General features: G+C 36.7%; 1 protein-coding gene across 10 annotated transcripts in view; it reads right to left on the bottom strand.

Annotated features, from left to right (window-relative positions):
- The window catches only part of LRRC9 (leucine rich repeat containing 9), a 155961-nt gene that overhangs the window by 24313 nt on the left and 118665 nt on the right, over positions 1-12983 (bottom strand). For all 10 annotated transcript variants that reach the window (XM_054530694.2, XM_024231861.3, XM_054530697.2 and 7 more), the window contains one exon: positions 11468-11536. In XM_054530694.2, the coding sequence (XP_054386669.2) occupies positions 11468-11536 (69 nt within the window). The remainder of the gene's footprint in view (positions 1-11467; positions 11537-12983) is intronic.

Here is a 12983-nt window from a genome sequence, read left to right as displayed (position 1 = left end):
CCCAGCAATCCCATTACTGGATGTATACCCCAAGGAATATAAATCATTCTATTAGAAAGATACATGAACGCATTTGTTTACTGCAGCACTATTCACAGTAGCAAAGACATGGACTCAACCCACATGCCCATCAGTGATAAACTGGATAAAGAAAATGTGGTACATATAAACCATGGAATACTATTCAGTCATAAAAAGGAATGAGATCATGTCCTTTGCAGGGACATGGATAGAGCTAGAAGCCATTATTCTGAGAAAACTAACACTGGAACAGAAAACCAAACACCACATGTTTTCACTTATATGTAGAAGCTGAATGATAAAAACAGATGGACACATAGTGGGAACAACTCACCCAGGGGCCAGTCAGGGGTGGGAGTCGGAGAGGGAGGCCATCAGGAAGAATAGCTAATAGATGCTTGGCTTAATACCTAGGGGATGGGGTGATCTGTGCAGCAAACTACCATGGCATGTGTTTACATATGTAACAGACCTGCATATCCTGCACATGTACTCCTGAACTTAAAATAAAAGTTGAAATTTTTTTTTTAAAAAGAAAGAAACAAGACCCAACTATATGCTGCCTTCAAGAAACTCATTTCACCTATAAAGATACACATGGACTGAAAGGGGTGGAAAAAGATATTCCATGCAACTAGAGCACCCCGCCCCTTCAAATAAAAGAGCATACTTATATTATATACTATACTTATATTAGATAAAAGAGTCTACACATCAAAGACCTTCAAAAAAAAAAAAAGACAAGGAAAGGCATTATATAATAACAAAGGTTTCAATTCAGCAAGAGGACATAACCATTATAAATATCTATGCACTGAACACTAGTGCTCCAAAATATATAAAATAAACATTAATAGACCTAAAGAAAGAGACAAGACTGCAACACAATAATAGTAGCGGACTTTAATATCCCATTCGCAGTCATGAACAGATCATCCAGACAGAACGTTAATAAAGAAACAGTAAAGTTAAACTATACACTAGATCTAACAGGCCTAACTGACATTTATAAACATTTCACCCAACTGCTTCAGAATATACATTCTTTTCAACAGCACATGGAACATTTTCCATAATAGACCATATCTTAGGCTACAAAACATGTTTGCACAAATTCTGAAAAACAAATAATATCAAGTATCTTCTTGGATCACAATGGAATAAAACTAGAAATCAATAACAAGAGGAACCCTGGAAAATACACAAGCTTATGGAAATTAAACAACATGATCCTGAATGGCCAGTGGGTCAATGAAGAAGGGAATTAAAAAATTTATTGAAACAAATGAAAATGGAAATAAACCATACCAAAATCTATGGGATTATGGCAAAAGCAGTACCAACAGGAAAGTTTATTGCAATAAATGCCTTTATCAAAAAAGTTGAAAGCCTTCAAAATAAACACCCTAATGGTGTGCCTTAAGCAACAAGAAATGAAAAAACAAGCCAAGCCCTAAATTAGTAGAAGGAAAGAAATAATAAATATCAGAGCAGAAATAAATGAAATTCAGACTAAAAACCAGAAGACCAACAAAACAAAAAGTTGCTTTTTCAAAATATAAACAAAATTGACAAATTTTAGCTGGACTAAGAAAGGAAAAGAGAAGACCTAAAAAATAAAATAAAAAATAAAAAAGAAGATGTAATAACTGAGACCTCAGAAATACAAAGAATTATTGAGACTATTATGAGCTATACTCTAATAAATTGGAAAACCTAGAAGACATGGATAATGTCTTCTCGAATGCATACAACCTACAAAGATTGAATCATGAAGAAATAGAAAACCTCAACAAACCCAATAACAAGTAATGAAATAGAAGCTGTAAAAAATGTCTCCCATAAAAGAAAAGCCCGGTACCTGATGAATTCACTGCTGAATTCTACCAAACATTAAACCCTTTAAACCCTTTAAAAAAATTGAAGAGGAAGGAATACTTCCAAACTCATTCTACAAGGCCAGCATTATTACCCTGATACCAAAACAAAGCAAGGCAAAAAAAAAAAAAAAAGAAAAAGAAAACTATAGGCTACTATCACTGATGAACATAGATGCAAAAATCTTCAACAAAATACTAACAAACTAAATTTAACAACACATTAAAAAGATCATTCACCATTATCAAGTGGGATTCATCTCAGGGATGCAAGGATGGCTCAACATATGCAGATCAATAAACATGTTATACCATATTAACAGAATCAAGAACAAAAACCATATGATTATTTCAATAGATGCCGAAAAGGCATTTGATAAAATTCAGTATCCTTAATAAAAACTCATCAAAATGGGTATAGAAGGAACATACCTCAAGATAATAAAGGCCAACTGTGACAAACCCATGACTAGCAGCATAATGAATGGGGAAAAATGGAAGGCCTTTGCTCTGAAGACTGGAATCAGACAAGAATGCCCACTTTTACTGCTGTTTTTCAATATAGTAGTGGAAGTACTGTCTGGAGCAATTAGGCAAGAGAAAGAAATAAAGGGCATCCAAATTGAAAAGGTAGGAGCAAAATAAGCCTTGTTTGCAGACAATGTGATCCTATACTTAGAAAAACCCAAAGTTTCCCCAAAAAACTGTTAAGAGCTAATAAATGAATTCAGTTAGGTTGCAGAATACAAAGTCAACATACAAAAATCAATAGCATTTATATATGTAAACAGCAAACAATCTGAAAAAGAAATCAAGAAGGCAATCCTGTTACAATAGCTACAAAAAGTATAAAATACCTAGGAATCAATCTAACCAAAGAAGTGAAAGATCTATGCAAGGAAAACTATAAACCTCTGATGAAAGAAATAGAAGAGGACACACAGAAAAAAGGAAATTTATTCTATGCTCATGGATTGGAATAATTAATATTGTTAAAATGACAATACATGGGAGGTTCCAAGATGGCCGAATAGGAACAGCTCCAGTCTACAGCTCCCAGCGTGAGCGACGCAGAAGACGGGTGATTTCTGCATTTCCAACTGAGGTACTGTGTTCATCTCACTGGGGCTTGTCGGACAATAGGTGCAGCCCACGGAGCATGAGCCGAAGCAGGGCAGGGCATTGCCTCACCCAGGAAGTGCAAAGGGTTGGGAAATTCCCTTTCCTAGCCAAGGGAAGCCATGACAGGTGGTACCTGGAAAATCGGGACACTCTCAGCCTAATACTGTGCTTTTCCAATGGTCTTAGCAAACGGCACACCAGGAGATTATATCCCACGCCTGGCTTGGAGGATCCCATGCCCACGGAGCCTCACTCACTGCCAGCACAGCAGTCTGAAATCAAACTGCAAGGCAGCAGCAAGGCTAGGGGAGGGACATCCGCCATTGCTGAGGCTTGAATAGGTAAACAAAGCAGCTGGGAAGCTCGAACTGAGTGGAGCCAACCACAGCTCAAGGAGGCCTGCCTGCATCTGTAGATTCCACCTCTGGGGGCAGGGCATAGCTGAACAACAGGCAGCAGAAACTTCTACAGACTTAAACGTCCCTGTCTGACAGCTTTGAAGAGAGTAGTGCTTTTCCCAGCACGGAGTTTGAGATCTGAGAACGGACAGACTGCCTTCCCAAGTGGGTCCCTGACCCCTAAGTAGCCTAACTGGGAGGCACGTCCCAGTAGGGGCCGACTGACACCTCATACAGCTGGGTGCCCCTCTGAGACGAAGGTTCCAGAGGAAGGATCAGGCAGCAACATTTGCCGTTCTGCAATCTTTGCTGTTCTGCAGCCTCCACTGGTGATACCCAGGCAAACAGGGTCTGGAGTGGACCTCCAGCAAACTCCAACAGACCTGCAGCTGAGGGTCCTGACTGTTAGAAGGAAAACTAACAAACAGAAAGGACATCCATACCAAAAGCCCATCTGTACATCACCGTAATCAAACACCAAAGGTAGATAAAACCACAAAGATGGGGAAAAAACAGAGCAGAAAAGCTGAAAATTCTAAAAATCTGAGTGCCTCTTCTCCTCCAAAGGAACAGAGCTCCTTGCCAGCAACGGAACAAAGCTGGATGGAGAGTGACTTTGACAAGTTGAGAGAAGAATGCTTCAGACGATTGGTAATAATAAACTTATCTGAGCTAAAGGAGGATGTTTGAACACATTGCAAATAAGCTAAAAACCTTGAAAAAGGATTAGATGAATGGCTAACTAGAATAAAAAGTATAGAGAAGTCCTTAAATGACCTGGTGGAGCTGAAAACCATGGCAGGAGAACTGCGTGACATATGCACAAGCTTCAGTAGCTGATTTGATCAAGTGGAAGAAAGGGTATCAGTGATTGAACATCAAATGAATGAAATGAAGTGAGAAGGGAAGTTTAGAGAAGAAAGTAAAAAGAAATGCACAAAGCCTCCAAAAAATATGGGACTATATGAAAAGACCGTATCTACGTGTGATTGGTGTACCTAAAAGTGACAGGGAGAATGGAACCAAGTTGGAAAACACTCTGCAGGATATTATCCAGGAGAACTTTCCCAACCTAGTGAGGCAGGCAAACATTAAAATTCAGGAAATGCAGAGAATGCCACAAAGATACTCCTCAAGAGGAGCAACTCCAAGACACATAATTGTCAGATTCACCAAAGTTGAAATGAAGGAAAAAATGTTAAGGGTAGTGAGAGAGAAAGGTCAGGTTACCCACAAAGGGAAGACCATCAGACTAAAAGTGGATCTCTCAGCAGAAACTCTATGAGCCAGAAGAGAGTGGGGACCAATATTCAACATTCTTAAAGAAAAGAATTTTTAACCCAGAATTTCATATCCAGCCAAACTAAGCTTCATAAGTGAAGGAGAAATAAAATCCTTTCAGACAAACAAATGCTGAGAGATTTTGTCACCACCAGGCGTGCCTTACAAGAGCTCCTGAAGGAAGCACTAAACATGGAAAGGAATAACTGGTACCGGCCACTGCAAAAACATGCCAAATTGTAAAGGCCATCAATGCTAGGAACAAACAGCATCAACTAACGAGCAAAATAACCAGCTAACATCATAATGACAGGATCAAATTCACACATAACAGTATTAACCTTATATATAAATGGGCTAAATGCTCCAATTAAAAGACACAGACTGGCAAACTGGATAAAGAGTCAAGACCAATTGGTGTGCTGTATTCAGGAGACCCATCTCACAAGCAGAGACACACATAGGCTCAAAATAAAGGGGTGGAGGAAGATCTACCAAGCAAATGGAAAACAAAAAAAGGCACGGGTTGCAATCCTAGTCTCTGATAAAACGGACTTTAAACCAACAAAGATCAGAACAGACAAAGAAGGCCATTATATAATGGTAAAGGGATCAATTCAACAAGAAGAGCTAACTATCCTAAATATATATGCACCCAATACAGGAGCACCCAGATTCATAAAGCAAGTCCTTAGAGACGTACAAAGAGACTTAGACTCCCACACAATAATAATGGGAGACTTTAACACCCCACTGTCAACATTAGACAGATCAACGAGACAGAAAGTTAACAAGGATATCCAGGAATTGAACTCAGCTCTGCACCAAGCAGACCTAATAGACATCTACAGAATTCTCCACCCCAAATCAACAAAATGCACATTCTTCTCAGCACCACATCACACTTATTCCAAAATTTACCACATAGTTGGAAGTAAAGCACTCCTCAGCAAATATAAAAGAATAGAAATTATAACTGTCTCTCAGACCACAGTGCAATCAAACTAGAACTCAGGATTAAGAAACTGACTCAAAACCGCTCAACTACATGGAAACTGAACAACCTGCTCCTGAATGACTACGGGGTACATAACGAAATGGAGGCAGAAATAAAAATGTTCTTTGAAACCAATGAGAACAAAGGCACAACATACCAGAATCTCTGGGACACATTTAAAGCAGTGTGTAGAAGGAAATTTATAACACTAAATGCGCACAAGAGAAAGCAGGAAAGATCTAAAATAAACACCCTAACATCACAATTAAAAGAACGAGAGAAGCAACAGCAAACACATTCAAAAGCTAGCAGAAGGCAAGAAATAGCTAATATCAGAGCAGAAATGAAGGAGATAGAGACACAAAAAACCCTTCAAAAAAATCAATGAATCCAGGAGCTGGTTTTTTCAAAAGATCAACAAAACTGATAGACCACTAGCAAGACTAATAAAGAAGAAAAGAGAGAAGAATCAACTAGACGCAATAAAAAATGATAAATGGGATATCACCACCGATCCCACAGAAATGCAAACTACCGTCAGAGAATACTATAAACACCTCTATGCAAATAAACTAGAAAATCTAGAAGAAATGGATAAATTCCTGGACACATACGCCCTCCCAAGACTAAACCAGGAAGAAGTTGAATCCCTGAATAGACCAATAAAAGGCTGTGAAATTGAGGCAATAATTAATAGCCTACCAACCAAAAATGTCCAGGACCAGACAGATTCGCAGCCAAATTCTACCAGAGGTACAAAGAGGAGCTGGTACCATTCCTTCTGAAACTATTCCTATCAATAGAAAAAGAGGGAATCCTCCCTAACTCATTTTATGAGGCCATCATCATCCTGATACCAAAGCCTGGCAGAGACACAACAAAAGATAGAATTTTAGACCAATATCCGTGATGAACATTGATGTAAAAATCCTCAATAAAATACTGGCAAACCAAATCCAGCAGCACATCAAAAAGCTTATCCACCACAATTAAGTCAGCTTCATCACTGGGATGCAAGGCTGGTTCAACATTCACAAATCAATAAATGTAATCCATCATATAAACAGAACCAAGGACAAAAACTACATGATTATCTCAATAGATACATAGGAGGCCTTTGACGAAATTCAACAGCCCTTCATGCTAAAAACTCTCAATAAACTAGGTATTGATGGAACATATCTCAAAATAATAAGAGCTATTTATGACAAACCCACAGCCGATATCATACTGAATGGGCAAAAACTGGAAGCATTCCCTTTGAAAACTGGCACAAGACAGGGATGCCCTTTCTCACCACTCCTATTCAACATAGTGTTGGAAGTTCTGGCCAGGGCAATCAGGCAAGAGAAAGAAATAAAGCATATTCATTTAGGAAAAGAGGAAGTCAAATTGTCCCTGTTTGCAGATGACATGATTGTATACTTGGAAAACCCCATTGTCTCATCCCAAAATCTCCATAAGCTGATAAGCAACTTCAGCAAAGTTGCAGGATAGAAAGTCAATGTGCAAAAATCACAAGCATTCCTATACACCAATAATAGACAAACAGAGAGCCAAATCGTGAGTGAACTCCCATTCACAATTGCTTCAGAGAAAATAAAATAACTAGGAATCCAACTTACAAGGGATGTGAAGGACCTCTTCAAGGAGAACTACAAACCACTACTAAACGAAATAAAAGAGGACACAAACAAATGGAAGAACATTCCATGCTCATGGATAGGAAGAATCGATATTGTGAAAATGGCCATACTGCCCAAGGTAATTTATAGATTCAATGCCATCCCCATCAAGCTACCAATGACTTTCTTCACAGAATTGGAAAAAACTACTCTAAAGTTCATATGGAACCAAAAAAGAGCCCACATTGCCAAGACAATCCTAAGTCAAAAGAACAAAGCTGGAGGCATCATGCTACCTGACTTCAAACTATACTACAAGGCTACAGTAACCAAAACAGCATAGTACTGGTACCAAAACAGCATAGTACTGGTACCAAAACAGAGATATAGACCAATGGAACAGAATAGAGCCCCTGGAAACAATACCACACATCTACAACCATCTGGTCTTTGATAAACCAGACAAAAACAAGCAATGGGGAAAGGATTCCCTATTTGATAAATGGTGCTGGGAAAACTGGCTAGCCATATGTAGAAAGCTGAAACTGGATCCCTTCCTTACATCTTATACAAAAATTAATTCAAGATAGATTAAAGACTTAAATGTTAGACCTAAAACCATAAAAACCCTAGAAGAAAACCTAGACAATACCATTGAGGCCATAGACATGGACAAGGACTTCACGACTAAAACACCAAAAGCAATGGCAACAAAAGCCAAAATTGACAAATGGGATCTAATTAAACTGAAGAGCTTCTGCACAGCAAAAGAAACTACCATCAGAGTGAACAGCATGAGATCCACTTTTTTAGCTCCCACATACGAGTGAGGACATGTGATATTTGTCTTTCTGTGCCTGGCTTATTTTACTTAACATAATGGTTTCCAATTCCATCCATATTGCTGCAAATAACAGGATTTCATTCTTTTTATGGCTGAATAATGTTCCATTGTGTAGCTATACCATATTTTCTTTATCCATTCATCCACTGATGGGCGCTTAGGTTGATTCCATATTTTGGCTATTATGAATAATGCTGCAATAAACATAGGAGTGCAGGTATCCTGTATTGATTTCCTTCCTTTTAGATACATACCCAGTAGTGGAATGGCTGTATCATATGGAAGTTCTATCGTTAGTTTTTTAAGGAACCTCCATACTGTTTACCATAATGGTAATTTATATTCCCACCAACAGTGTACACAGGTTCCCCTTTCTCCACATCCTTACTAGCATCTGTTATTGCCTGTTTTTTTTTATATAAGCCATATTAACTGGGATAAAATGATACCACATTGTGGTTTGGTTTGCATTTCTCTGATTATTAATGACTTTGAGCATTTTTTTTTTTTTTGTAAAACTGTTGGCCATTTGTATGTCTTCTTTTGAGAAATGTCTTTTCAGACCTTTTGCCAGTTTTAAAATTTGATTATTTATTTATTTTTTGCTGTTAAGTTGTTGGAGCTCTTATGTGTTCTGATTATTAATCCCTTGTCAGATGGATTGATTGCAAATATTTTCTCCCATTCTGTGGGTTGTAGCTTTACTTTGTTGATTATTTACTTTGCTGTACAGAAGCTTTTCAGCTTGATGTAATCCCATTTACCCATTTTTGCTTTGGTTGCTTGTGCTTTTGATGTCTTACACAATATTTGCCCAAATCATTGTCTCATGAAGACAAAGACTAGATTGGTGGTTACCAGAGTCTGGGACGGGGAGCGGGGATGAGAGACGGGAATGAAAGGAATAATAAAGAATATAAATATATTTATTTCCACTAAACTGGACATTTAAAAATGTAAAGATGGTAAATTGTATATGTATATTTTACATCAATACAAATTTTTAAAAATAAATGAAAAACAATTCATGAAAGTACTATGACAGCAATACATTAAAAATTTACAGGCCGAACACGGTGGCTCACCCCTGTAATCCTAGCACTTTGGGAGGCCGAGGCATGTGGATCATGAGGTCAGGAGATTAAGACCATCCTGGCCAACGTGGTGAAACTCTGTCTCTACTAAAAATACAAACAATTAGCCAGGCATGGAGGCACGCGTCTGTAGTCTCAGCTACTCGGGAGGCTGAGGAAGAATTGCTTGAACCCGGGAGGCAGAGGCTGCAGTGAGCTGAGATAGCGCCACTGCACTCCATCTTGGGTGACAGAGAGAGACTCTGTCTCAAAAAAAAAAAAAAAAAAATTACATGAAAAGGCCAATTTTCTAGATAATACAACTTCTCAGAATAACTTTTTAAGAAATACAAACGTGACTAGCTTTATAGCCATTAAAGAATTTAAGTAGTTTAAAATATAACCTCAAAAAATATTAAGCTCAGAGAGTTCTAGAGATAAGGTTTAATTATCCTTCCAGAAGAATATGAGACATTGCATATAAAAACTCCATAGATTGGAGAAAGAGGGAATGCTCCCAAATTATTTTATGAAGCAAGTAAAACTTTGAGAGAGTTGAAAAGAATACTAAAAGAAGATAAAATTATAGGATAACTTTACTTATTTCCATGGATACAGATATGCTACATAAAATATTAGCAAATTGAATCCAATAAAATATAAAACATGACCAAGAAGTATTCATCCCAGGAATTTCAAGATGGTTTATCACTAGTCTATTAATGTAATTTACCATATTAACAGATTAAAGAGAAAAACTATATTACCAATTACTGAAAAGGCAATGCCCATTCAAGACAAAACCGGTAGGAAACTGGAACTAGAAAGGAATTTCCTTAAACTTTTTTAGGTTATCTTCCTATAACCTACTGCAAACATCATATTAAGTAGTGACAACTTTAAAGCATTCTTTCGAAATTAGTAACTTACTATAAGTACTTCTAATTCAACACTGTACTAGAGGTCCTAGATAGCACACTAAGAGAAGCAAAGGAAATTAAAAATATGAGAATTGGAAAGAAATGATAGTCATATTTGCAGATAATAGTCTATAGAGAAAATCCAAAAAAATTTACAAACCATTAGAATTAAAAAGAGGGTTCAGCAAGATTCCTAGATAAAAAGCAATATACAAAAATCAGAATGTATACACTCCAGCAACAAACAATTAGGAAAATATAAAAAAGACACTATTTTTAAAAGCAATTAAAACAATAAATCTAACCAAAGATGATCAAAATCTTTATGGTGAAAATTACAAATATTTATTCAAAGACATGAAATAAATGGAGTGATATATATGTTTATGAATGCGAAGGTTGAATACTATAAATATTAGGGAATACTGTTTATTGCTATTTCCTTCTTGGTGGAAGTACCTGTATGATGTGGCCCTCCTGGGTTTTCTCAACCCCTTCACTTCCTCTCTACTAGGGGAAGTGGAGTGATTTAACTCCCTTCTTGGGAAGAGAGTGTTCTGGAAGAATGTGCTTTGCTCTCCAAGAGAAGCTCTCCTCCTGTGCGGAGAAAGCTCAGTGTAGTATTTTCTATATCTGGGTGATCATGATTGACTATTTCTGAGATCTGATAACATGCTCCTTTGACTTCTCACTAAGCTAAGCTGATATTTTTGCCTCTCCATTGTCATATTTCTCAATCTGTTTAGAAATTGGGTGAACAAGGGTGCTACTTATTGGGTCCCCTCAAAGATTCCAACAGGAAAGGTTGCAAATGTCTCCCCAAACTAATTTATAAATTGAATGTCATTCCAATTAAAATATCAACAAGATTCTCATGTAACTTGAGGAGTTAGTTCCTAAAATTTATAGAAAAGTATAAAGGGCCAAGAATAGCCAAGGCAGTGAAGAAAGAGAAAGAAATAATGAGAAAGAGAAGGAGGTGAAAGAGGAAGAATTAGAGGAGCTTATTCTACCAGACATCAAGGCTTACTACAAAACATTAATTAATTAACACTATATAATATTGGCACAGGGATAGAAAAATAGGCCAAGGAATACAATGTTGAAACCTGAAACAGACCTTCTTATTTATACACGACAATAACAGTTTGCACTGTAATCAGTTGGAAGAAGTCAATAAATTTGGGCTGGGATAACTGGCTATGCTTACAGAAACATAAAATTAAATCCCTTTCTAATACCATATAAAAATAAATTTTATAAAACTACCAGTAAATTAACTAATAAGTTAGAATGGTAACATACTCACTGGATTGCCATACACTGTAAGCTCCCTGAGAGTAGAGATAACATCAAGTTTTTCCAGTTCTGTGATATCCTATTCAAAAGTTAATCAGTAAGTTATTATTTGGTTAGACTCAACATCTTAAAATATAGACTAATTTGAAGTAATTATATGTAAGTGTTAGATTGCAGCTAGCTCATGATTGAATTCTCTGAAGTGAGCTTGAGTGACAGTATTCTGTATTCTTGAATAAAGGCAGAGCTGTGTACTGTAGATTTCAAATACATGACTGGCAAAGACAACAGCCTAACATGGAAAATTGGCTATATAGCAGCACTTGCAAGAAAAGACCAAATTTTTTCTCAGAATTATGATTTATTCTAGGACTCAGATTATATTTGGTTAATTCCTCCAGCACATTGACCAAAAAGTATGGAAAAGGTGAATCGAATCTAAAAATGTTAAAGGTACATAATTAAACACAACCTTAACAATAAAGGAATGTGTGATATTGAGTGGATTGCATCTTGATATACTTGCTGGGAATATATATAGCTGAAAAACTATTTCTCATGTTAAATAATTTGCCTTTCTATTGCATAGCATTATTTATTAGCTTCCATTTAACATTGGTGAAAGTTTGCAAATACATTTTAGTTTTTGCAAAATTATTTCTAAAATGCTATTTCTGACAAACTTTAGCCGACAAGCTCAGCCTAAGGTTGTTGCTAGTTCATGTAATACAACAAAGTTATTGACATGCCTGTATTCCTTTGTGGAATTACAAGTGGACATATAGCAAATTCTTCTAGTAACTGTAAAAATATTTAGACCCTATTTTAGATCATGTGGAAGTGAATTTGATTTTTAAAATGACTGATCTTTACTATTTTAATTTTGGAAGTATCATAAATGAGGGCTTTGAAAAATCTGTAAATCTATAGAGATATTGTGCATTTTTACCCACAAGCAGTTTCTATCTGTGGAACCAAAGCCTGATCGGTAATCATGGACATGTGAAAAGTCTTACATTATTTTCTCAAATTAAACCGAACATAACAGTAGTCACTAGTGAAATATTCCTAATCAAAATGTCTGTTTTTCACAGAAAATGTTAATATGGGAAATAGACTATTAAATCTGTAGAAGATAATGATGGCATAAACTTTTAAAGAGACATCAGGGAAACTAATATGTCCATAATTGTGGGGAGAGGGCTGATGGTTTCCCATTTTTAATATGCAGCATTTTTTTTTTACAGTAGTGTGCTGCTACTGGCTCACAAAAAGTCAATTAGTAAATTTTTAGGAATTTTGTGAGATGGTGTGTTAGCCTGAAATTGGCTATGACAGAAGAAATTATACCACAGAAATTGGCAAATATTACTAATTAGGGATTTTTTCCCTCTTGGAGAGCCAGTTGTTAAGCATTAATCAGGATACCAATGGTTGTTACAATGTCAGCGTAAGTACTTAAGGCAGTCATAATAATAATTATGCCTGGATTGGGGCCTTCGCTGAGGACAGGAAATAGCAATAGA

The sequence above is a fragment of the Pongo abelii genome, chromosome 15 (genome assembly GCF_028885655.2).
Source record: "Pongo abelii isolate AG06213 chromosome 15, NHGRI_mPonAbe1-v2.0_pri, whole genome shotgun sequence".
Classification (NCBI taxonomy): domain Eukaryota; kingdom Metazoa; phylum Chordata; class Mammalia; order Primates; family Hominidae; genus Pongo; species Pongo abelii.
This window is presented reverse-complemented; position numbering and strand designations above follow the sequence as displayed.